Raw genomic sequence first — 21,732 nt, 5'->3', positions numbered from 1 at the left:
CACGGAATGAGTTTAAGTCAAACAAGTTTCATTCGTGACCATTCACACTGATTCAAATTTCATTTGGTTTCACCACTCTTTGACAGTCTCTCAGTTGCGTCATTCTGTGTCTTGACCAACCCTCCCTGAGTAGCAAGTGACCTTGAACGAAAAGTAACTCCGTCCTCCTCCCCAGGGTAACATTTGACATAAACGCGCCTTTGCCAAATATTCAAATTTCGCGCTTGTGCAGTAATCGGCTATGTTCGAATTTACCTCGTAAATTTCGCTATTGTAATGGTAGCGAGTTTGAATTTTCCTCGTGAATTAATAAGTCATTGTTTGGCTCTAAAGCTACTGTTTCAAAATATCCTTTTATGGCCATATTTGAGACACTAAACAAAGGGTATTGTCTTTGAATTTGATTAGCTTTTCTTGTTACACTGTGATTGGAAAGTCCCTAAAAATGAAGCTGATCTTCGCCGGTTTCTGGGTGTTTGTACATTCTGGAGGAGATTTGTGAAGGATTTTGCCCATATGGCAGTTCCACTTCATGTTCTCCTCAACAAATCCAAACTTGTGTGGATACCTCAGTGTGACAGTGCTTTCGAACAACTGAAGGAAATTCTGTGCTTATCAGTGACCTTAAAACTCCCGGATAGGCTGCGACGCTCTACTGTTCCCTGCTATGCCTCTGACAGAGCAGTGAGTTTCGTTCTGGAGCAGTCTGACGCAAGTGGGAGTAAAAGACCAGTGACTTTTGGTGGACGGAAACTCAACAAGTTCGAAGGCAATTATTCAACCACGGAAAAGGAATTCCTTGCGGTGATTGAGGCCTTAAAAGCCTAACGTCCATATTTGCTTGGACGCGAGTTTGACTTGTTCACTGATCATCTCTGCAGAGGCTACTGACCCGAGCTAAAGAACACAGTGGTCGATTGTGTAGATGGGTCGACAAATTCAGAGAGTTTCAGTGCAAAGTTCACCACATCGCGGGAAGCAGGAATACAGTTACAGATGCCTTAAGTAGAGTCCAAGGAGTGAATACTGTGGAACAGGAAGCATGGTCTCTCGATTTTGTCAGACAACAACAAGACAGTTGCCCAACACTTTCCCAAATCAAATCTTTGTTGGTGTCTAAAGCTTCCCCTCCGCAAAGCGTGGACGACGTGGAGCTCAGGGCTTTCGCATTGTTAAAGAGTGGCTAAACCTGAGTGTGAGAAAGACGGTATCCTTAGGCGTAGAGGCATTGGGAACCGGGCTGAGGACAGATAGTTGTTTCCCGAAACCTTACTTCAGAGTTCTTCTGAGGTTGCTCGATAACTTGGGCCATTTTGGTAATGCCAAGACTTCTGTTAGGATCAAGGAGAGGTTTTTCTGGCGGCATATGTCTCTGGACATAGAATGGTGCAGGAACTACTTGCCATGCCAGAGGAGGAAAAACCCAGTTTTTGCAAAAAGAGCTCTGCTGCTACCAATTATCAGTAGTCGCCCTGGGGAGTTGGTCACAATGGATATGGTGGAATACCCATTGAGCTCTCAAGGATACCGGTACTGTATAGTGGTGGTCGATCATTTCTCCAAGTGGCTTTAATTGTACCCACTTAGGAATCAGAAGTCTGGGACCATTGCTAGAAAAGTGTTCGACTGTTGGGTACCCCAGCACGGAGCTTCAGAACAGATTCATAACGATAAAATTTCGTTTCCGGACGAACTACTCCATGCGATCCCACCGTTGCCACCAGTGTAAAGAACGAGATACGAAAGCTTTAAAAGAATCTAAGTAATTTTGTGATATCAACTAAGTCGAAATTAGAAATTGGCCACCGAAACGAATGAAGAAGCTGAGTTAGCCTTTCGTCATAGCAAAGTGCTAACGCTCGAAACGTCAGCTTTTTTATTCGTTACGGTGGCTAATTTACAATCTCAACTTAGTTGATATAACCAAATTACCCTGTCACCCTGACCGACGCAGCACCACAGTTCCTTTAGAAACTCTCAGCCTCTAAAAGAATCGATGACTTTGCTACTCGGAAAAACCACCTCGAGCAACCGGTACAACAGTTAAAAATCTCCTACTCTTGACTATCCCGTGTAGCTTAGGTTTTTTGGTTTTATTTCTTTTTTTTTCTTTTTTTTTTTTTTTTTTTTCAATCTTTGTCGTTGTTGTTGCTGTTGGGTTTTGAGACTGTCTGGCTATAAAAATCGACATAGCGACCAAAGTTACTCAAACATTAATATAAAATATACATGTATGTGTCATTCTCTCAGTTGTGTCCCATCCAAAGCAATATTATGTATCTTACCAGTGACACATGGTTCACTTTATCCAAAACCTGAAGAGCAGAGCCGATAACTGATGAGCTTTGAAGCAGCTCCATGGCATTTTTCGCTTCCAAGGAAGAACATTTTAGAAGGATGTAGTCCATTAACTTGAAAGTAATAAACATGTACAACTGAAGGTTATTTTAGGCGGGAAAGAATCAAGAAAATAGACTATATCCTACACCTGAGGCTCGTTCCGAAAAAAAAATCCTTTTTAAAGGTAGTTTACAATCAAAGTATTAGGTCTCCTGATGGTTTTGCTACTAACAACCATCAAAATGATATAATTTCAAGTATGTGACTGCTCCTAACGCATCGCTAGTTCGAACATACGTCCAAGCTGAAACTAAGGGATGTGTACTGGTTATTTACGCCAATGAAATATATTTTAAAGTTAATTTTTTAAGACACTCAAAGTACTCGTTTGAGATTAAACTCAAGACTGACAGCGTTTACATTCTATTCATAACAAGCCCTCTTTGTTCCGGCGCAAGAAAAATGTAAAGAAGACATAAAACACGTAAGCCATGATCTTGAGCATCACAAAATTTCAGAAATTGAACATTTGAGGCTTTGATTTACTAAAGATAATATGCTAATACACTTAGTGAATATAATTGTTTGTTCTTTGAAAGTTGATGTTTTGATATATGAATTTCGATACAATTTTATTCTTAGTTTTCTCCAGGAAAACTCTTTGTTTCTTGGATTCTAAGATTATGATGAACTAGATTTGTTTCACTATTTTAGTATGTATTAGGATTTTAAAAATACCTTGTATCTCTCCTGCAAATCTATTGAGGGTTCTTGCAAAACTGATTGTATGACAGAATTTGCACGTAGCGCCGCTTCTCTCAGGTTTTCGCTGTTGATGGATTCGTTGAATAAACTTGCCACGAGAAGGTTTGCGATACCATCTGGGTTTCCTTGCTGATATGGCTCGATCTGAAAAAAGGTCAAAGCAGGTATCGACGTGATTACATGCCTAAAGAGAGTTTGACAGTATAAAGACTTGTTATTCACTTGTTATTCCCAAGGTCTTGGATACCCAAGACAGAGGGCACAGTTTTTCCAAATACGGACTCACCCAATGGTGAATAGCATTAATATTTTTTTTGTTAAACTCAACGAAATGCTCGTAAAAGAACCCAAACAACTAAGGGTTGTAACTCCCAGCAAGATCCTCCATAAACGAACATTTTTTTAGTGAGTAGATGAAAGAGAAAACAAAGGTAATGCAATTTAAGTAGAAAGGCTTTACTGAAACAGTTTTATCTGCGTACTGATAAGGTGATTTAAAAGACCTCCAAGCAACTGTTGAAACATTTTTTATATGTATCTGTCACGATCTGACGCCTATCAATTAGATAGCGCGTAACAAAAAAATTAAGCCCGCTGAAACTTTTAATAGAAACAAAGTATTTTGACTTGTCTTAAGATGTAAACTCCTCACTAAATTTACGGAAAGAATTCTTCTCCTCCAACGACGATTAATCTACGAGGAGTTATCCCTGTTTAGTTTTAAATTTCGAGGAAAGTCAAATTGTAAGTAAATTGAAACGTTTATTTTGAAGCTGTCAGAGTCTGCTTGTTTGCTTGCTGTAATGGCGTCTATGAAATATTTCTTCCACCGAAAAATTGAAGCCAAATGACATGTTTCTTTTTCCAGGTAGACACAAGGAGGTGTAATGCGAATTTCAGTCAACGAATTTCTTCGGTTTCTGTCGTAAAATGTACCGTAAAAATATCGAGATTTCTGGAACTTGCAAAGAATTAGCGAAAATTAATTCATAGTAGAACTCAAACATTTATTCAACGTTTTACAACGACCAAATTGTTCTGTAGAGTTTTGATTTTAAACAGATAAAAGCAGTAGAACCGATAGAATTGTTAACTTCGAGTACCTCTCGTTTTAACTTTCTTAGTTATTTTTTGAGAAGGATTATTGGATTAACAAACGATTCTTGTAGGCCGCTTGTCAATCCATCTGAAAAGCAGGGAGGGAATTATGAAGTTATTGGCTAAAGGTCGTTACCGAAATCTCTGACTAGCTTACAAATGCTAACCAGCCGATAGAACAAAATATATTGATGAAATTCTACAACGAAGCTAAGGATATACTGGGCGATCGACTCAACACGCAACGGAAAGGATACTGCTCGCTATGAGTGGGCCGGACGGGAGAATACTGCCCGCTCTCGGAACCAATGAAATCGCAGGATTTTGCACCGCCCGCTCACGAACTGAGTTAAAAAAACAAATTTGGTTTTATTAACAGAGTTGATAATGTAACTTGGCCACAGTAAAGAGTTTTTAAAGGAGCTCTTGTTACACTCTCTCCACGACGCAGCACCTTAGTGTCTCTAGAACCTTTTACCCCTTTAAAATGGAGCTTCTTAGTCATAATTAATAGAAACTAAAAAGGGTTAGTTTGTTCCCACTTCATCTCATGCTAGAAATCAAATCAATAATTATCGACCTACTTGGACTGTCAAAGGGACTGGGGAAGCAGAAATTCCAAAGTTGTCAGTTACTGTAGCGATGAACTTGACAACAAAGTTATCTGCCTTGTTCCCAGGCGGTATCTTAGCACTTATGGTGTTGTTAGCGCCACGATATAACACACTGTAAAGACCGTTCTGTAGCCTGTATTGAAACTCGTAGGACAGAGGGGTGCTGTCACTTTCCCAGTTGCTACAGCTCAGATTAAAATCAGTTTTCAGTGAGATGCCGTTTACCGGAGTGATCGAGCAGTTCCCCTCTGTGGGGGGTAATGCCGTGATAATGTCGTAAGTACTCATTCCCCATAAATCGTCGGTAGTTGTAATGATTAGTACCAAGCGATACTTGCTTCCACCAGTAAGGGAACCTCCTTTGATAACAAAATTGCTTGAATTCAGTAATGTACTTGTGATGTTTCGTAAATTATGTCTCCTTTGCCAGGTAATAGTGCTGTTTTGCTGGTAGAGCATCCATTCAAAGGAAGATATTCTAGAACACTGTAATCCCTGGCATAAAGATTGGACTCCAAGTTTAACCAAGGGACTCTTTTTAGGTTGGCAGTTAAAGAAACATCTAGGTGGAAGCAAAAAATATTAGACAATCACTCAGCAAAGAAAGGGTTTTGAACTCCTGTTGTCTGACGAGAGCATGTTAGTTATGAATAATAGGAGCGACAGTATCTGTGATGTAACATTGATATGAGCACCTGCTAATGAAGTAACTACTACAAACAATAACGGCAATGTCAGCAACAACAACATCTTTAACAGCACCAACAATGCTATAAAAAACGAAGACAGCAGAAACAACGAATACTAACAAAATAAGGAAGAAATCAGGAAGAAAAGAACAGCGGAGGTGTCAGCAGCGAAACTAAAGAGCAAATTCAAGGTCAAGAATAAATAGAGGTATAAACAACGGCAGCAAAAACGACAGCAAAAACAAAACGAACAACCTAAAAGCTTTAAAAGAAAAAGTAAATCTCTAACCTTTGATATATTTTTGGAGGGTCTCCTTCTAACAAATGGATTACTTGATAAACGGTGGAAATGCGAATGTCCTTCGTCACCTCCAGTTTAACTATGTAGGTCTGATTAAGAGACAAAGCTTCCCTGTTCAAGGAAATTGTTTCGCCAGATGCTTTTCCATAATAACTTATAGCTGATTCGTTTACTGTAGTAAAGAAACCTTTCTTCGCTTTCCACTCCACTTGTTTGTTGAACCGCTCTGCTGTGATATTACCATAATGCCAGGTAAAGTTCATTCCTGATCGGTTGCCATGTGCAACTTCCGGGTCATATGACAGTGAGGCAATTAATGTTATGTTCTCCTCAAGTCCTCTGGTTACCTCAACGCCACCAGAAATGACTGCAACGAGGTCCTGTTTTGTTTTGCTAAAGTTGTCTGTAGTTTCAGAAAAAAAGAGATTTTGTTTTGTTCTTAGCAGTTTTAGTAAATGTGACCGATATTTTTCACCAAACTTTTATTGTACAAAATTCTAGCCGTTTCGAGTCATTCTGAGCTTTTTTATTTATTTATTTTTTTTTCTCCACTTTGACAGCCTATCTCAGAGACACCTCAGCTACTTCTCTATAAGAATCGTAATACATCGATTAGAACGAGGCTTAAATTGAGTTCTGTTTTATGGCTTTTCTTTGCGTCATCCTTGCTCAAATTGCAACTTTTGTACTTAGCACCGTTACAAATGCAAGGTTTTGGGTCTCGCCACTTATCAGATTACATTTTGTAGGTTAGCTTGTCTAAAAACGGATTAATTATCGTACTTGCAAGTGGGACACATTTACGTCATTATAATGAAAAACTCTTCTTACTATATGGCAGTTGGCCCTCTGAATAGTTTTGTTTGGAAGATGAATCTGCTGTAAAAATATTACAAATAAAATGCAGCGGTACTAAATCATTCACAAAAAGAAAATATATAGGTCTATTCTGAATATTACTATTATTCAATGAAACACTGATTCATTTTTTGTCAACCACAGCTTTACGCATGTAAAAAAAAGATGGACTTTTTGTTAACAATATCAATTTAATTGCAAAATCAGAACTGATATATATATATATAATTTTTTTTCCAAAAAAAAAAAAAGAAAGGAAATTTAATTATTTCAAAGTTAACAAAAGAGAACTGAGGTAATTATTTCTAGCCTCGCTCTCGCGTATTCTCCAGGTACATATATAATGTTCAGTTCATTCTGTTCTTTGCACATTTTCCATTAAGGAGAAAAGATAGTACGTAACAAACAAAGAAATAAAAATTGATACCTCTAAGCGAGAATCAAATCAATCTGCAATTCGTACGTATTTATTTTGTAAAACGATAAATTGACATTTATATTTGCAGACATAAATCACAAATTCTAATATTTATGTTGAAATAACACGCCTCAAAATACTGGATTATCGCGCGTTATTTCCCTAACACTTCAGTTGGAATGACGATTCTTTGCAATTAGTATTGACCACTACAATTAAGTGGACCCCCACTTAAGCGGACACCCTGTCATAGGCCGTCATTAAGCCGAGTCCAGAAATGAATGTCTTACTTTTCCCTTTATAAACAAACCTTTTTTCAGCAGACACCTCTATTGAGGGTCCTCAATAGGGTTTTTGGCCGCGCGAAGAGTGGGTAAGAAAATGGCGCGAGCTTTTAAACTCGAAGGAGCGCTATAAAAGGAACCTTAGGTCCCACTGGACCATTTGTCAATCAACCGTCGTGTGATGTAGAACTCTTAGAGTCAAGTCAGCTTGAGCTACAGATAATACAAAGCAGTGAACGGCAGGTGCATTCCTCAAAGTTGTTTTATATCTTCATCACAATACAAGAATTTTTGAGATTTGTATTTCCTTTCTCCAATGGAAACTGTCTTTATTTGTGGTGGTAAATTTGAGATCGAAGTAGGTGGTTCGCACGTTACCTCATGCCACCATGCTGGTGGAAGTAAAAAATAGATATCTCATTAGCTCCTTTTTTCCGTCTACTAGCATTTAAATTTGACCCGCACACGTCAACAGTGAGTTACAAATGAGCCTAGGTCTTCCCAGAGAACAGTTCCTTATAAAGCGCGCCTTCGTGTTTAAATGGCATCAAATATGTAAACAAACATGGCGGCTTCACGCGAGTGCACAATTTTTGTCTCATAATCGCGAAGTTTACTTCACGAGAGTGAAACGGCATCGATACTTTCCAGTAATGAGCCCAATATTGACAGTCAAATACCAGAAGTTTACATAACATCCGTAATGCGTGAGGTCGCTTTCGGAAAGTGGAAGCGATCGAAACCAGAACAGAAACAAAAATGAAAAGGTTACACGAAGGGTTCAAAACGTGGAATTCCAAAAGGAGGCTCCAGTATGATAACATATCCAAGGAAAACGAACCCCCAGCAAAACGAATGACACGAGCACGTGAGGTAAGTACATTTTTGTTTATTCGGAAGTCTCAATTTTTGGTAAGATTTTCCTGCTAAGCTTGTCCTAATTATCGGCCTACCTGTTCTATTGTCTCCTACCATGATTCCCATCAGCAAAATAAAGCTAAGAGGAAGGCGAACCTGCCACAAGGATCCAGACTGGTGGACTTAGAAACCCTTACAGATGGTCTGAAGGAATGCTCATTTCGTCATTACGGTAAATTATCACTATTTTTAACTGCACTATAGCATATTTTACACCATTATCATATAAAAGAACGTAACAAATGTTGTGGATGGAGTCTTTTTTCCCTGTTAGTTTACAGTGTATTTTACAATATTTCTAGGCCTTTGTCTCTTGGCAATGTTATTGAAGAACAGCACAGTGGCTTGGCAAGCGGGTTTACTGTTCTATGCAGCCAATGCAATGCGGAAAACAGCATTAAAACATCAAAAGAGCACAGATCTGGTGCACGCGGTTCATTGACCTTTGATGTGAACACGAGAGCTGCCCTTTGCTGTTTACACACAGAAGTGGGCAACACCCATTTAAACAATTTACTTTCAATCCTCAATGTGCCTACAATGAACTCAACAACTTTCAAACATCGGGAAAGGGAAGCTGGAAAGGCAATACAGCTAGTAGCAGAGGATAGTAGCCTGCAATTCCTAAATCTTGAACGAGAGAAGGCAATTGAAAATGGTAACAAGCCTGACCAGAAGAATTTGGTACCTATTGCCTGTTCTTACGACATGGGGCGGCAGAAACGAGGGGCGAGGTTTCAACTCTAACACCGGACATGCCGCAGTCATTGGCAAAAAAACAAAATGTGCCACTCCTGTGAGGAAGCTAAAAAGGCAGGAAAACAACCAAATGACCACGACTGTAGAAAAATTCATTCAGGCTCTTCAAAGTCAATGGAGCCTTTAGCTGCAGTTGAACTTTCCAATAAGGCAACTAAATCAAATGTCCAATTGTCAATTTACACCGGGAATAATGATTCAATGACTGAATCTCACCTAAAGCAAAAGGTACCCTATGATGTGGAAAAATGGAGTGATACAGTTCGCATAAAAAGATCCCTTACAACACGCCTATACAACTTGAGCCAACGAAGTAAGTTCCCTAACAGTTCAGTGTTGTCACAGAAAGTCATGAATTACCTTGTCAAGTCCTTTACATACTGTATTGCACAGAATAAGGGGGAAGCTGCAAACATGAAATCTGCAATTCAAAGCATTGTGCCTCATGCATTTGGTGACCATACTGGTTGTAGAGAAACATGGTGTCGGTACAAGAATGAGCTTTCACATTATTGTCAGAGATCTTCCCTATGGCAAAGACCTTCAAGGAGATAATCTTCAATCAGCCCTGATGAATATAGCACAGACAGTTATAAACAAACCTGCACCTGTAGCAAATTCTCAACATAATGAGTCTCTGAACAGTGTGGCGGGCTCGAAGAATCCCAAAATTTGGGGAAGTGAAAGCAATGATAATCGAGTGTCCTGCAGTGTCTCTCAAGTAAATTTAGGTTACAGGTACGTTCCTCGAACTCTAGCGTCACTCAACATAGAGCCAGGTTTTTTCTGTCTAGACCATAATACGAAAATGGACAAGAAAAAATCGAAGGGCAAACAAGGAAATCTACAGTTGCATTCAAGCGACTTCCATCACAATTACACAAACACCTCGAAAAACAAGGGTAAAGAAGGTACCATGTATGAAAGTGGCATTGGCCTGAACCTAAACTCTTCTGCGACATCAATGGAGTTGAACAATTCTGAACTTTCAATCACTGATCCTTATGATATAACCGCTAATATCGCGAAACAACAACAAGAACAGTACGGAAATGCAGTTCCGAAATATACTTGGAGACCTACAGTTTAAAGGGAAAAATTTGATGACAGTAAATTTTATAACTTTGTTTTATTTGTCATCGTGACGAATTCAACGGCAAAATCAGCAGAAGTATGTCAACTCGCTGCCGTGGATAGGTCAGACAAACAATTCTCATGCTATATTCTACCAACCAGAGTCACAGATTCTCACGCGTAAAAGGTCAACAAACTTACAGCTAAAACTGTCAATAGAATCCGCCGACTTTTCAAAGATAATCGACTAGTAGAAGCCTTTGAGTTATCGCAAGTACTCAAGCAGTTCTTAAATTTTTTAAGGCCCAGCATAGATTCAGCTTCAACACGGTCTACAAAGCCCGTTTGCCCAATCTTGGCTGGACACAACGCCGCCACATTTGATATTTCAATAATTCTTGGAAATGGTGGCGATGACTTTATCGCGGAGCTCAGTTTCAACCAGTTCGCAGACACTCTGACACGGATAAAATCACTCATCAAAAGCAAGCACTATTCCCTCCAAAACGCAGAAGGTCAATTTCCAAAGCCTGGGCAGAATTATGTTTACGAATATTCATTTCAAACCACCTTTGATGCCCACGACGCCCTAGAGGACGTGATCGCTCTTCGAAGAATCCTGCTTTCGTCTAGGTTGGCTTTGTCTGATGAAATCCTGGTGAACAGAAGTTCTGTAATCTCTGTCAAGGACGCCGCCGAAGACCTGAAATATCTTGACAACCGTCATCAGAGACTCCTGTCTTTTCGAGGAAAGCTCTACAACCCAGGTCATGCGGATAGCCCAATAAAACAAAGCATTGCCGAAAAAATTGCTGGCAGTGGCCTAAGATATGAGGATTTAAATAATTTGTACCAACGATATGGACAGAAAGGTCTTGTGTGTATTTTGACGAGACCGCCATTGTCCATTACTCTGTTTACAGAGCTTTACAGTTATAAAAAGCAACGTGTATTCAAAATATAATGATTAAGACTGGGATTTAACGGTAACCTGACGAAAAATAGTTAAAAAAAAGGTTCAAAGTCACAATTTTAACTGTTTTTCTTTCATTGCAGGGAGTCGCTCGTTGGTGTCAATGCTGGACTGAAAGTTTATGGAAATATTTACTGGATAATTCTTAAAAGTTACTCCAATAAACATTCCGCCAACTGCTCCTGCCATCAGGTGACTAGAACGACTGGCATTGCCCTCAAGGTCACTAGTAGCTGCTGTGTTGCTTGGCGTGGCTGAGCTATTGAGAACAACCTCCCGTAAAGCATGACTTGAATAGCCGTTGGTAGTTGTTGTGCTTGGGTTGAAGCCGGCCAACTTATTCGACATTCGCCGCTGTTTTTCCAGAGGATTATGGCTGTAGCTGGATATGGATTCCGGATTGGAGTGGCCAGTGAGCTCTGATATCTCCTGTGGGTCGAAATCATCACGGAGCGCTTGAATGACTGCTTTGAGACCCCTCGAACTAGTGAATTTGCCGTCTAGTGTTTTTTGAAACCATGTTGTCTCGAAAAGAGGCCAGTTCGTCATCTGTATAGGCTACAATGGTTTGGATTTCCGGGAAAGATGCTTGACCTTTTTCGTCATTGATACCTGTTTTGGTTTTCTTTCCTAACGTTTGTTTGGTTTTCCTCGGCGAGATCTGGCGTTTGGCTTTCTTCGTCTCTGGCATTTTGATTCTTTTTCTATGCATTTTCTCGTACTTTTGAGCGTGAGTGGTTTCCTCCAATTTTCTAAAAATTGGAATTTGAATTCAAAATCTGGAAGACATTCATTTTCTATAAATTTGTTCATATTTGTTCATATTTGTTCATATTTGCGTAGCACTAGCTGCATTTACGTTTTTACGTTCGCAAAAATAACTTTTGCTGGTGACTCACGTCAGCGATATCGCTTTATGCATTAGTGTGATTCCACGTTAAATACCCTCTCTTCCGGTTGACGTATTGACCAATCAGAGCGCGTGTTTACCATAAGCTATGCGATTCATATATATATATATATATATATATCCATATGAAAATTTTTTTTTTTTAAAACGGGTGTATATATATATAATAATAATAACAATATTGAAAATAACAGTTATTAAAAATAATAAGTTTGTCTTGTCTTACTCTTGGGAATTTCACATATATAGTGGCTGAGTAAACCTTCACTGCATGTCGTTACACAAACTGTCACGTATCCATGTGTTTCCTTTCCTCTGCCTAATGTTGCTATGTTACTTACAACGTTGGTTAACAATTTCTTAATTGTATCTTCATTCATGCAACTTTACGTGTAGACTCGATCCGGAAGCTTCATAATTTCTGCAGTCATGATAATTTCTGTTAACAATAATGTTTTTATTATCGCTTTTCAGTTCAAGTGCTGTACTTTAAGTTACAAACTGAGGCCATAAATCCGAGTGAAAAAAAAAGAAAAAACAGGTTCTGCTGCGTACTTATAAATAATTACCTCAAGGACCGAGAAAACTAATCAGATATTATTTGAATCTGGGTTCCAATCAATCTAGCTTAGTAGGCCAGGTAGGGAAATATGGTCTGCTAAATTGCAAAAAATCATAGCGTACATTATAACTGAGAGATACACTAATTCTGTCCTACCTTTGGAAATTTCACAAATAAAAGCTGTGGGTACATTGCCAGGGCGATCGTTAAAAACGCCCTGTTTGCCATTAGTAGACTTCTTCCATATTTCACCGACATCTCCGTCACCACTTGGTTGCCATTTACTCCATTTGCATATTGTCAACGGTATTCCACTCACCCAAGTCCAATTTGTGTCCCTTTTTATCAAACCAATGTCCCATTCATGTTTACCGTCGGTAGTACTGCGGTTTTGAATCTCCTTATTAATAAATTTCCATTCTTGTTCAGTTTCAATCGATACCAAGTCTCCTCCTTTGCTCCGACAGAACTCTCTGTTCTCTTCCCATTTTTTTCCAGACTCCGAAAATATGTACCGAGAGTTTTTAAAAGAAATGCTTGTGCATTCTAAAAAATAATGAAAATTGCAATGAAAATGATATTTAATAATCATAAGATGGTTGTTTTATTAATAAAAAAATTAACAAGGTAAAAAATGTATCCCAAACAGTCTTCTTATTATCAGAGTTTTCATCATCAAACTCTTATTTTTATCAAATATCATTAGTGTTCAATATTTGCATCGTATGTTTGATGTTCGATCAACGTCATGTGAGTCATGTAATACATCCTCAGCACATATCTGCCACCTCCGATCTTCTACCATAAATAATTTCCTTTCACATCTGCTTAGTCCATCTGTGAGTTGATTTCATCACTTTACATACTTGAATTTTTTTTTGTTTTTTCGAATCGGTTAAGGTTTACTAAAAGCCTGAGCCAGACCCACCTTCCCCATATGAAAAGATTGAAAGAATAGCAAAATTAAACATTCCGGGTCACAGACAGTTTTGTCTATACCATTTCCTACGATATGATTGGTCTAGACAAAACCAAAGCAAACTGAAGTGGCAGAGTGAGGATTGGAACGATACTTTTTCTTGCTAGCTTTATCGCGGAGGCCATGTTGTACTGGAAAAGGGACGGCAGAACAGAATTCAAATTCTCTGGAGAATTTCTTTGTATTACGATACTATCATTTCTTTGTATTACTATATTACAAATATAATTTTCGACGGACATGTCATCTCTATTCTCCCAACCCGATATGTGTTGCACGTACACGTATTTTACTTGCAGTGCTTTGGTTTCAAATTGTATCCGTTTCTGGTGAGATGTCTAAAAAAAGACTCAACGTCGATAGCGAATGATAAAATAACATCTTTACTTCAATCTCATCTACAATGTCCACATGGATGTTGGAGGAAATATCACGTATGAGAAGTAGTAACGTCTCCAATAATTTTAGGGTACACACTTCGACCAGCTTTAGCCACCAGCTGTTTTTTTGCTTGATTTGAAGGGCACCCTACAGATTTTTTTACACAAGGGCAGTATTATTCACGATGAGATGTCTACAAAAGAGACTTTTTGAGGTTGAAATAATTTGTACTGATTTGAGTTTTCCCGGACTCGATAAAGCATTTGATTGCTTGCTGAGCGGACACATTTGGGACGAATATCTTTAGAGTCCTGGTCGATATCATTTTAAATTGAAACAAAAGCTTATTTCTGGATACGTTTTGTTAGACTGGGTTACTTGACGGTCCTTTGTCACAAATTCAAGAGGAAAATAGGATCATCCCTCAGCTGAAACGAAAAACAAAAGGACTTTTATGAAAACTGAGATAATCATTAGCTGACCGAAGACATATCACCTTGACGACCTAGGGCAACAACTCTTAACAGCAAGGGCCGGGCACTCTGACTAAACCAAAGGGCTCTCGCCTTCTGTTTTGATAAATATAAACCATATGTCGTAATATTTTTTTCACTTTTCCAAAGGAAATTCGTACAAACCTCAAAATTTACATAATAGTTGTAGCATGAGGGTCTTCAACCGTCTCAAATAAGTCACCACAGCTCGAATTTAAATTGTGGTTTCCCCCGCACATTTCAACTGACGCCATTCAAACTGCTATTGACGCAAATCTATTTTTTAGCCTATCAAGTATCAGAGGAAAAAATTTGGGACTAAAATGTGGGGCTAGCCTGAGCGTTACAGAATTGGATCGCGACACCATGTTTCATGACGTCATTGCATAAAAAAAACTTGCCTATGACCGGGAATGTTAAATGCGAGTGAAAGCTATCGAAATTTACAATCAGGAATGTGCAGTCAAAAGTTAATTTATCTCTCCGACGCGCAGTTAATTTGAAGAGAAAATTAAGAATCTCTATTCGATAAATCGTCCTCAACGGCATTTGGTGACTGTTAATTTGTATTAGTCAGTTGGTATTTAATTTCGTTTTATCTTAATAATAATAATAATCAACTTTATTCAAGATGGTTCAACACATAACAGTATAAAACTGACAAACCAATGGCCCTCTTAAAATATATTACAAATAATTATTGAAAAAGATTAAAAACTAATTAATTATGGAAAAAGATCAAGAGCTAAAAATCTAAAATTACAAAGTTTATAAAAACTATAAGATAAAATGTTCTAATCGTTTATAACTATTCTTAAAAAAATCTTACATGGCCTTCTTAAAACATTTGATAGTAGGTTTCACTCTTATGTCCAGTGGTAAGGTATTCCAGAGGCGTGAGGTCGATACTGTGAAAGACCTACCTCCCTCTGACTCCCGTTGGAATCGGGGACAGACGAGGTTTAGTTGTCCATGTCTGCTTGATCTTTCATTTATGTCTGCATTTCTTACGAGCATTTGGGACATATAAGGTGGACAGTCCCCAGACAATCGTTTGTACACCATTAGTGACCTATTTAATTTTGTCTCATGAAAGAATGGAACCCAATCCAATTTCCTAAACAGTTGTGCGCTATTCGCTTTAGTGTCAGCTCCGAGAATTACACGTGCCGCGCGTCTCTGAAGTTTAAAGACTTTCTGCAAATTATCAGCAGAACAAGATGTCCATATGGTTGATGCATAAAGCATTGTCTGCTTGATTATAGCATTATAATAAAGTTTCCTTTGATCAATGGGCAAAAAGCGTCTTATTTTTCGCAGCACGGCAATTCTCTGCGATAACTTCGTGCATAGATTTTCGACATGTTGGTCGAAAGTAAGCTGGCTGTCAATCGTTACACCTAATAGTTTATGCGAGTTCACTTGTTCAAGTTCAGTAGAATTAACGTTTAACTGCAGGGTGGACTGTTCCATTTTCTTGGCTAACCGTTTACCAGTTATCTTGAAGTTCAAATTCAGGTATAAACTATTAAAATTGGAATCACTTTCCCTCACCTGTTTCTTGCAACTGCGTCATCAAATTAATGATAACTGCTGGAGAGAAAAGCAAACAAATCAATCACTCATATATCATGAATAATATTCGAAAGGGTAGATATACATAACTCAAAGTTACAAAGCATTGGTAGCAAAGAGGATACATGCTAACGTTTTGCCACTTAATGTTTTGATGGTTTTTTTGACTAAAGGACTGGACATCGGATTCAAATTTTAGCAAAAACGTATGGAAGAAGACCTTTTCACTACTCCAGAGCATTGGTTGTGGAGCGAACTGGCAGAAAATGGTGTTTTAAATTCCCAAAAACAAAAGCAAAAAAGTTTGTTACCGATTTCATACCTGAACTCGCTTAGATAGATAGATAAGATAAGATAGATAAGATAAGATATGTTTATGTGTCTTCCATTTGACATCTTGTCGGATTAGGCTTAGCTATTGTGTTCCTGTGATCCTTTAGATCACTGCTAAAAGTCACGGATCAGACTTTCGTAAAACAATAATTGTGGGTCACAATGACCTCTTCATCTCTAGAACCGCATCGAAACAATATCCTGATGGCTTATAATGTTGCATGGTATCTAAACTATCTTTTGTCATGAAAAGACGTTCGCTGAGTTCAACTTGTTTGCTATCAGAGAGCTGAATAAAATCTACCGGGCATGAATTTTCCCTGTTTGATATGATTGAACATTGCTGTATGTTCAAAGGTCGATCTATGTTTATTGCTCTATTCACTTTCTATCTATATTATTTTTCAAAGCATAAACTCAAAATATGTACTTACTCAGCGTGCAACTTATAGACAGGGTTGTGAACATTTTACCAAATTAAATTCTACTTATCCTCCTATTCATCTAGCTCAAGAGACGGATAATTCGCCTTTCTTGATCTCGATAACCTTTGAGTTAGTTTGTAATTTGTAGTAGTGTATATGAAGATGATTTTAAACGTTTTTCTGACTCATCTTATGGCGGAAGTATAGAATGGACGCCATAACAGTCGATCCGTTCTCCAAGTCTTGACCTGAGTCACCAAAGACTTATCTAACTTTTCTTATAAAAAACTGACCAATGGGGTAAAAGGTATTTGCGACAGCTGCAAAGCATTGTTTATTAACTAAAACATGAGATTTGACATCAAAATATAAAGCAAATATAGAGGTGGACAAAAGACTTTTTGACGATAGTTGCTTAGCATAATGTAAATTAATTCTGCGCGGATAACGGCCTTGAACACTTTTCATTTAAGTGTAACAAGAAGTGTCGGAATCAATGTTTACGGAAAAAGCGCGCGGAACAGGATGAGAATGATAAAATTCAAAAAGCTGATTCGGCGCAAAGTTTGGCTCAAGTGCTAAATGCTATCACGAGTTAACCAATGTGTGAAAATAATTGGTTAAAATATCTAATTCCTTGTGAGATACGGGGCTCCCCAGGGAAATCCCCATTTTCCCCCTTTTTTGATAATCAATTAGCTAACTTTCCCTTGTTACTGTGACAAACGGAAATATCATTTACAATTCAGTCCACTGAGTTATGTTTAATACATGTATCCTATTAGACGTTTTATTGTGTAGTATCGCTGAGTATTTTTAGGAGTTGTGCTGTATTTTGACGAACCCGTAGAGCGAGTGAAAATAAAAAGAACGAGTAAAATTACTCAGCGATACGACTCACCAAAACGTCTGATAAGTTATTTCTTATCCAAAACGCCAAATTGTTATTCCAGTGTGGGCGAACTTCGCAGGTATTTATTTACGGAGATTGCGTGACAGAAGCATCGAGGCGGAACGCAATTAACGCATTGTCGTGTTGCTGTTTCCATTTTCTCCAATAAATGATAAAATTTCATTGTCGTCTAACTGCCTAACTGCTTTTCTTCGTTCGATTTATCTTATAAACTGAAGTCAATATTCGCCAGCCATTGCGACTCGTCGTCGTCAGAAAAATAATTTAATTTTTTCCGCCATTTTTTTTTGTAACTTTAATCCAATTTCGTCGCTTGCGCGATGCGAGAAAACCTGTCTAACTCGTTCTCTGCAGTGCAAGTACCGCCTGATATTTGTACTTGTCTTAGCCGTTATTTGCTCTCTTTGGAGTGTAGTTGAATAATAATTATCAGAATTCAAGAACATTGGATTGTTGAACGCTGGTGAACTCCTATTATTTCTTTGTGTCATTGTTGATGCAACATCTACACAAAATTAAACAAAATAAACTTCTTTGAATGGAATAAAAACTGTAAATAAAGACGCCATCAAATTTTTGAGTGCAACTGCGCCAGTTTTACCCCTAGCTTTATCGACGAATCATATGACGGGAAAAAAATTAAATTGTTAGTTTTGAAATTATCAAAGACAATTGATTGAAACACAAAACAACTGAAATTAATGACTGATGCCATATTTCTGTCGTGGGATCGATGGAAAGATGAATACAATACTCCTTTTTTTTTCTTACTAAAATGGAACTCCCTAATTTCCACAGAGAGATGGCGGCCGAAAATCAATACAATGAAAGTTCGGTGAAGCAGGAGCTGATTGAAACGAAAAGTTAAAAATCTGTAATCTGTAATCAAGTTTAATGTCTTTACGTGGGGCATGGTTGCCCATATTGCCCGAGCCAGAGGCTCATGTAAACGCAAGACAACAGCCCACCAATCCCACCCCAGGGGAGGACATCCATCACACAGTAACCTCGTGCGTGGGAAATTAACGTCTCCTACCCCTAACAAGGCAGGAGACAGGACCTCCATTTATTCGTCCCTATCCGAAAAGACTAGAATATCTAAACCATTTCTTGATGTTATAGAAAGGTAGCATATTCTTCTCAATTATTTTAATACCTTGAGTGTTGGTCCGACCGGGGCTCGAACCCTCGACCTCCCGCACATCAGTCCAGCGCTCTATCAAGTGAGCTAACCGGGAGGCGGTTCAAAATAAACCCGTCACGAGTTGACTGTCGCTGATGGTATTCATTGTGTGAATTCAATGTCCAAACTTACCTCCAGTTTCCCAGTTATTGTTTTATATAGAGTGTTATTATAAAGTGAGCTCTTTTCGGGCAAGGTTTTTCTTTTTCACAAGGAAAAAGTCTGACTAAGTTTTAAGCGACAGTCTTAATTCTTTTTTTCCCGAGAGAATTCATATGTGTATTTCTCTGGTGACATCTTGTCACAGTAGCTTTAGAACGTAAAAAAAAACTTAGCTACTCTGTTTCCTGAGACCCTACATATTACTTCATCTTAATCTGATGTGTAGCGCTGAACATCAGTTAAGAGAGATAAACTAACAACCGAGTTGGGAACTGAGTTAGGAACCGAGTTGGGAACCGAGTAAGGAACAGAGTTAGGAACCGAGTTAGGAACCGAGTTAGGAACCGAGTTAATAATTAATTAATTAATTGATCATCGATTATGATTATTGAAAAAACAGGGTAATCTGAAAGAGACAACACGAGCCCTTTACTAGAAATCCCCCTTAGAATTCTCTTATTCGGCGTAAAACCACACCAAGAACAACTAATCTGCATACAAAACCTTTCTTTCTCCGTTTTGAGCACATCATAAGTCACTTGCGTTTTAAGGTTGGAGTTTCGCTGCCTAGTACCTCTGAGAGATGTCGATCAGCTTTGTCTTTCCCAAGTCTAATGGCTTGAAAGAGAAACGCCATTCACAAATTGGCATACAAAGATCTGTTTACGATCGTTTATCCATCGATCGCAACACGATCTCTGCTCGAGGTTTTTCACTGATTACTCCGCCGGCTTTTAACCGATTGCTGTGAAATTTGAAATGCGGGATATCAAGCGCTTGGAGGAATACGAAACCTGGAGTCGTCTACTTAAAATTGCGACAGACTTCTCTTGGTGGCCAAATCTGAAGTTTCCTGATATTTCGCGTCATTCTCACCACGTCATAAATCATGTGATCTTTTACTTATTACTTTCAGATTTCGCCAGCGCTGACAACTGTCAATGCACTCTGTTTTCTTAACGGCATGTAGCCCAAGAGTTAAACACCTATGAGAAACTTCCATCTAAACATGTCTTTACAGGCGGTTTTCCATGTTTCAGAACATTTGCATACGTGTTTTTGTATCCGTTTTTCAACGATTTCTCCGCTCACTTTCAACCGATTTGCGTAAAATTTGAAATGCCGCCGTTTCTCATCAAGCCCTAGGAGAAGTATGAAACTTGGAGTCCTCTACTTAAAATTTCGATACACTTCTCATCGTGGCCAAATCTGAATTCTCCTGATTTCCTGCGCCATTTTGACGACGTCAGCAACAAACTCTAACTTTGTTTCTCTAAGAGTTATCATCAAAGGTTTCCTCGAGTCAAAGGCAACTAATGGGGAAAAACTCGTATTTAAAAAAAAATTAAGGCTGTGATGGCGGCGCGAGGTTTAGGACGTAGACTAGACCGAGAGACGGCGTAGAAATATTAAAAATCCATCGTCCGTAAACTTCGGTTCCCAACTCGGTTCCTGTAATTCGGTTCCCAACTCGGTTCCCAACTCGGTTCCCAACTCGGCTCCCAACTCAGTTCCCAACTCGGTTCCCAACTCGGTTCCTAACTCGGTTCCTAACTCGGTTCCTAACTCGGTTCCCAACTCGGTTCCTAACTCGGAGGGTAGGTATCCTCCAGTTAAGACACAGCAATCATGAATTAAAACAACCATTTAAATTTTAGAGCCGCATAGTTGTCATTGTTGTTAACTGTTTCCAAATCAATTTCCTTCTTAAGAAAAAATACAAATTAAATAGCAAATCCACCTTGAACACATCGCTTCCTTTGCTTTTATTTATCTGTTTGTTTCAGTTATCTTTATTATTTTCAAGTGTAATAAAATTCAAGAACAGACATTAACAAAGTCTGATCTATTCTCTTTTGAGAGAGAGTCTTGTATAAAAGCCACCAATTATATCTCTTTTTGTTTTTCAAGTTTGTTAAGACTGGGGGCTACAGGATGTTCCAATGCCAACATATCTATATCAAACCATTCGCTACTTCCTTTACATTTCTATCAGATAACCAACAAATGTTGTAAAGATTGTACTTACTCAGTTTACAGTGTATTGACAGGGCTGTGAAAATTTTACGGGATTTAGGCCCGCTCTTCGCTCAATTCATCAAGCTTACGATATGCAAAGGTTGTCACTGGTAGATTTCGGTGTGTTTATGTTGGTTCTTGTATCAGTAACAACACACATCCAACAGAATTTCAACGTATCCCAAACTTTTCTCGGAGGAGGTAATGTATAGCTGACATAACAATGTGGGATCGCTTGTTACTGGGATAGGTCACCACAATTTTCCCTTCATAAACGTGGCGATAAGGCTAAAAGCTATTTCTGCCAGGGGAAATGGAGTCTTCCGGCTACTCTACGTCATGGAACTGGGATAAGCTTAAGGGAAGGGAGGGAGGGGAGGCGTGTCGCAAGTATAGGGACTTTTCTCATTTTTTATCTTTCTTCATTTGCAGACTAGTTTTAGACGCAGACAGATAGCAAACTGAAATATGGAGGTTTTAACTCGACTGAAAGTCACGGACCACGATTTTTTACCGCAAGAAGAAAGCGCGTTTCAATATTTATAAAAATTTTCATCGGAACCTATAGCCAAAATAGTTAATGCTTAGTTCGACATGGAAAATAAATACAAACAATTAAACCATTCAATTTTTAGTTTTATCTTCGGCTATGCAGGATCGGTCTATGTGTGAAACATAATGTGGTTCAATTTACTGGTTGACGTT

The 21,732-nt window shown here is 38.5% G+C and overlaps 2 protein-coding genes across 3 annotated transcripts in view; one reads left to right on the top strand and one right to left on the bottom strand.

Annotated features, from left to right (window-relative positions):
- LOC148736918 (uncharacterized) overlaps nucleotides 1-21,732 on the top strand; it is a 700,731-nt gene that overhangs the window by 528,018 nt on the left and 150,981 nt on the right. The window lies entirely within an intron of this gene.
- LOC148736924 (polycystin-1-like protein 2) overlaps nucleotides 1-21,732 on the bottom strand; it is a 66,009-nt gene that overhangs the window by 11,073 nt on the left and 33,204 nt on the right. The window contains exons 3-7 of the mRNA XM_088749209.1: nucleotides 12,720-13,109; nucleotides 5,796-6,210; nucleotides 4,788-5,379; nucleotides 3,079-3,249; nucleotides 2,286-2,411 (exon numbers count right to left, since the gene is read on the bottom strand). Of these exons, the coding sequence (XP_088605335.1) occupies nucleotides 2,286-2,411; nucleotides 3,079-3,249; nucleotides 4,788-5,379; nucleotides 5,796-6,210; nucleotides 12,720-13,109 (1,694 nt within the window). The remainder of the gene's footprint in view (nucleotides 1-2,285; nucleotides 2,412-3,078; nucleotides 3,250-4,787; nucleotides 5,380-5,795; nucleotides 6,211-12,719; nucleotides 13,110-21,732) is intronic.

The sequence above is a fragment of the Stylophora pistillata genome, chromosome 2 (assembly GCF_964205215.1).
Source record: "Stylophora pistillata chromosome 2, jaStyPist1.2, whole genome shotgun sequence".
Classification (NCBI taxonomy): Eukaryota; Metazoa; Cnidaria; class Anthozoa; order Scleractinia; family Pocilloporidae; genus Stylophora; species Stylophora pistillata.
This window is presented reverse-complemented; position numbering and strand designations above follow the sequence as displayed.